General features: G+C 47.6%; 1 protein-coding gene across 1 annotated transcript in view; it reads right to left on the reverse strand.

Annotated features, from left to right (window-relative positions):
* Positions 1–2999: 2999 nt before the first annotated feature.
* The window catches only part of LOC134451783 (uncharacterized), a 12103-nt gene continuing 9810 nt past the window's right edge, over positions 3000–5292 (reverse strand). The window contains exon 2 of the mRNA XM_063202183.1: positions 3000–3720. Within this exon, the coding sequence (XP_063058253.1) occupies positions 3038–3720 (683 nt within the window). The 3' untranslated portion in view covers positions 3000–3037. The remainder of the gene's footprint in view (positions 3721–5292) is intronic.

Consider the following 5292-nt stretch of genomic DNA (forward strand, 5'->3'; position numbering starts at 1 on the left):
GTTCACTTCACAAAGTCTGAGCATTCTGGAACCAGGAAGTTGGTTTGCAATGCGAACTGAAAAATCATAATTTTCTTCCCTGTGAACCGAGATGACAATGTGGACATCAGCAAGTTCATCTGGGCAACAAATACTCAAATACATAAAAGTTCAGAGCCGGTAGTGAGCATGGGTGGTTCACAGGTTAGCACTTTAGTTCCGAACATAACTGGTGCAAGAACGGGCACCGGCACTGTTCTGTTCGGCCTGAAGAAAGTAACAGAGAGTCAACTTTCACACTAACTTTCTACACTGTAACCGATGAACTAACACTGCAGAATTTACTGTGCTCAAATTAGAGAGGGGCTCGCAAAACTGCTCTGCCCTTTTTTGCTCCCAGTCCAGCACTGTATACAAGAGAAGGCCAGCAGCACGACATGCACATCTCCAAACAGACAGACAGACAGACAGGCAGAGAGACAGACAGGCAGGCAGACAGACAGACAGACAGAGAGACAGACAGGCAGGCAGACAGACAGGCAGACAGACACACACACACAGACAGACGGACAGACAAACAGACAGACAGACAGACAGACAGACAGACAGACAGACACACACACACAGGCAGACAGACAGACAGACAGACAGACTGACGGACATGGCAGTGATGATGGCAGCCGGGGGAGGCTTGCTGTGCAGAAGAAGGAGCCGGGTTACCCTCAGTCAGTACACAATGGGGATTAAACAGAACACAAGCACCCCAGTGACATCAAAAGGCAACAAAAGGGAGGCAATGGGCTCCTTTCATGGAAATCACTCCTTCCTTCTTCTTCTTCAAGGCTGTGGGTGCAGTGTGGCCGCTCCTCTGCGGAGGAACAAAACAAGCAGCTGAGCATGACGTGGCTATGCCTCGAAGTGGCAGAACTAATAAAGACAGTCGGTCGCTGTTGCTCATTCACAGGATGAACAAAAAACTAATTGCAGAGCAAATGGATTTGTCGGTTTTTGGAAAGCATTTTACTTGGTCTACATAAGGGTGCCATGTAGCCGCCGTAAGAATGACATGACACATTTCAGGGACATAAATGACACATTGTTGATGTGTATGACTGTTGTCAGAATGTGTCATTATGTTTGGAATGCCATGACACCAAAACACTGTCAACGTGACATTCCAAAAACATAATGACATAATGCCAGTAGTCATAAACATCATTAATGTGTCATTAATGTTCTTGACATGTGTCATGTCATTTTAATGATGGTTGGACATCAGGACATCCTTATGTACTATAGACCATGTCAAATTGTGTTACCATTGGTTTTTGTTTTCTTTTACAGAGACCCAGACCTTTCTTTCTTCTGCAGACAAACATTTAAAAATCTAAAAAAAGTTCAACAAGCCCTATTGGTGGCACCATAACATTTGGACAGATGGCTATAGGTGATACTGGTTCACTAGCCACCCCAAGCTTATACGACAGGTGACCCTTACCAAGCTACAGTAGCCCACTGTGCCTTACACAATAAACCAAATGATCAACCAAAAACAGAGTCAGGTTTGAATGAGGAGGTAACCTAATGAAATTCAATTTTGAAATTCAGTTTCTTCAGCATTCACAGAAAGATTCAAGATTTGATGAAGAATAAAAAGAAAAAAAAAATCCGCCGTGGCATTGGCACCCTTCTTCATTTGATAGCTCACGTTGGGTAACACTTTACTTGACGCCGATGTCATAAGCAAGTCATTAAAGTGTCATAATAGTGTCATGACACAGTCATACCTGTAGATAAGTTATAAACATTATGTCCATGTCATAAACATTTTATGACTGTTGGCCATAAGTGAAGGTTGTCTTTGCCATAACCGAATGTCACTTAAGGCCAACAGTCATAAAATGTTTGTCACTGTAATGACATGCTTATGACACCGGCGTCAAGTAAAGTGTTACCTCACATTGCAATCCGTACAGGAACATGATCAGTTCAGAAAAAAGAGGGAACAGAAATGTCTTCTTCTGTTGAGCAGACCTCTGGTTCCGTTTTTACAGTGTAGTTGTTTTTTCTTTCATTGCACCAGAAATGTAATTTGGTTTCAGTTCTTGTAGATTGGTCCTCAAAATAGAGTTCATAACACCAGCGGAAGAGAGAGAGAGAGAGAAAGAGATAGATAGAGAGAGAGAGAGAAAGAGAGAAAGAGTGAGTGTGAGAGAGAGAGAGAGAGAGAGAGAGAGAGAGAGAGAGAGAGAGAGAGAGAGAGAGAGATGAAGAGAGGGTGAGCCTAACACTCAAGAGAGAAAGCACCCCACAACACACCCCCACCCACCCCCACCCCTACCCCCTCAAGAGAATCCTGGAAGTCATGGCAACAGTAATTCACGTTGGAGTTCCAGATCCGCCACTCTAATTCTAGAGAGCAGGATAAGAGGGCAAGGAGGAGAGGAAAAAGGGAGAAGGATGGAAGACACACAAACGGAGATGGAGGAGGAGAAGAGACAGGCTGCACAAACGTGCTCCTGGTAGTCAGCATTATCCACTTCAGCCCCCTTAATCATTTGAGCTGTGAGCAACACAAACATAAAATCCTCGGTTGTCTTCTCAAATGGATGACAACAAAAATTCAGAGAGAAAAAATTGGCAGGACATGCAGATGAGCACCAGCCTCTCTCTGCAGTGAGAGGAGCGAGAGGAGCAATCAGATGACAGAACTCCCGGCTGCTTGGGGAGGTTGTTCAGCGTTCAGATCGAGGAGGTTGTTCATCGTTCAAATCAAGGAGGTTGTTCGGCGTTCAGATTGAGGAGTCACCTTCTCAGTTTTACCGAACCCCAGACCGCCTTTCAGATGCACCCCTATGACATATCCGCAGCGGACACCTCGGAGTCTTTCCCCTAGTCAGACCATCGTGTTGCGTCCCAGTGAAGGCAGTAAGCGGTGGGCAGTAATAATCTCTCCCCCAATGCCCCCAACAAACCCCTCTCAGACTGTTGTGTGGTGGGCAGGAGTAACCTCGTCAGTTTTACCGAGCTCCCAAACACCCCATCGCCCGTGCACCTTTCAGACCGCCGTGCTCCGTCCCAGTAAAGGGTAGGCGGTGGGCAGCCCACAGTCTTCCTCCAGCTCCCTGAGCAGTTGCAGCCCCAGCCCAGGGCCCCCTGCGCGGGCGTGCGTCCGGCCGTCCCGGGGCATGGTGGCAATGAAAGACACCTGGGGCTCCAGGGGGAAGGCTCGGCGCTCTAGCCCCAGCGTGGGCAAGCGGCCCAGGGAGTCCCAGCCCCGCCGCGAGTGGGAGGACGAGGAGCAGGAGTTGGTGGTGGTGGAGGAGGAGGAGGAGGCCGGGGGCAGGCGGATGAGCGTGGAGCAGCCCTGGCCCGGGAGGGAGAGAGGCAGCAGGCCCATGCCCATCCCCATGCCCATGTTCAGGCCCAGGACCTCGGGGTTGCTCTTGCTGATGTCAGGCTCCTGTGGGACGCGGGGGATGTGCGGTGGCATCTTTAGGGTCCCCACACTGCCACTGCCACTGCCACCGATGGTGCCGGTGCCACCGCCGCCACCAATGCTACTGCTGCTGCTGCTGCTGTCCCGAGTGGGCCGCAGGGGCAAGGGGTCGCGGGGGTCAGGGGGGTCGCAAGGGGGAGGGGGCTCGGCCAGGACCTCGTTGTATGGGGGAGGCGGGTCTTCCATCAGGACCGCCTCCTCGTAGCACGGTGGCTGCCCACATGGGTCGCTGTCCAATGACACTGAACAAGGAGAGAGAGAAAAACGATGTTAGCTGTTCATTAGCTTTAATACGGGACAATCATTCTTGTTTTAAAGTATTTTTTTTTTACTTTTCGCCTTCATTCTTGACAGGACAGTGAAGGACAGACAGGAAATTAGTGGGTAGAGAGTCGGGGAGGGACCGGCAAATGACCAGGGCCGGAATCGAACCCAGCCAGGTTGCCGACGTAGTAACTCAGTGCCATACCGTTAGGCCACGATAGGGCCACAGTCATTAATTTTTACAGTGGGTGCTGTTCCCTGACACTAAACAAGGAGAGAAAATTGTTTTTTTTTTTTAACTTTTGCACATTCGGCTGCCCACACGGTTCGCTGTCCAATGACAGTAAACAAGGACAAAGACAGAGAGAGAGAAAACGATAGGTTATTGATCAGCTTTAATACGGAACAATCCTTCATTTTTACAGTGGGTGGTTGCTGTCCAGTGACACCACACTTGAGGAGAAGGTCATGTATTGTGTTATATTTAGAGTTTATAGTATATTTAACATCTACAGAGTACAATAATTTTCATGGGTCGCTGTCCACTAACACTAAACTAGAATAGAGAAATATGTATCGTATTTTTGTATAGTGTATTCATAAGCTTTTGTACATTCATTAATTCTCTACTGCACTGTTACTATGAATTACTGTCCAATGACACTGAGCATTTTGGTCACCACGTCCTCAACACAGATTCCACATACCCCCCTGCAATTTCGTTACGTTTTCACTTTTCTATGTCTAATGGTAGAGGGAAGGGCATTATGTATATTTTCCGTTTCTGTTTAAAGTATTTTTGGGGGCTATTCAGTCCATCAGGCTGTAACATTGGCATAGACAGGAGATTAGAGTGTTCTCCTCGTGCACTCATACATACTCGTATGTTATACGCTAATGTGACCGATCATGTACTGTAATGACGTTCATTTGAAAACGGTGAGTGCTAATGTATCTATGCTATCAATGTACAGTACCTCTCCAGGACATTAAAATGCTCCTAAATCGAGTGAAAGGGCAATTCATTCCTTCCCATCTCTCCAAACAGCTCAGGTGAAATTGAATTACAACAAATGAACTTTTAATCTCCAGATTTCTAATTACTAAATGCGCCTTCCCTTCCCCATTTCCTAATTGGGTTAGCATATTCATATTAGCCGTGGTCTGTTTGTGGTTTCGTCTGAGGAGGAGATGGCCGTGTGTGTGCAGCTTTGCTAGCCTCATTAACACTGGTGTTTAAGCTGGTGTTGTGTCGAGACAGGCTGCTGCAGTATGTCGAGATGAGCTACGAATCGGCTGTTAACATGACGTAGCCTCTTCGTGCAGATGGGGTCGCCGGCGGGCCTATTCACTATTTGCTGGAAACGCTCAACTAGCATCATAACAACATTGCTATGACAATGCAGAGAGTCTTGAGTAACAGGTTAAGCCATTACAAGTTTGGTGCCAGTAGGGTTATAACATAGGCTCTGTGAAAAGGGGTTAAACCCAAACCCTAGCCCCTAGGGCCACTACCGTAGTGCATTGTAATGACTTGGTACAGGCCCGCT

Source organism: Engraulis encrasicolus, chromosome 7, assembly GCF_034702125.1.
Source record: "Engraulis encrasicolus isolate BLACKSEA-1 chromosome 7, IST_EnEncr_1.0, whole genome shotgun sequence".
NCBI classification, from domain to species: Eukaryota; Metazoa; Chordata; class Actinopteri; order Clupeiformes; family Engraulidae; genus Engraulis; species Engraulis encrasicolus.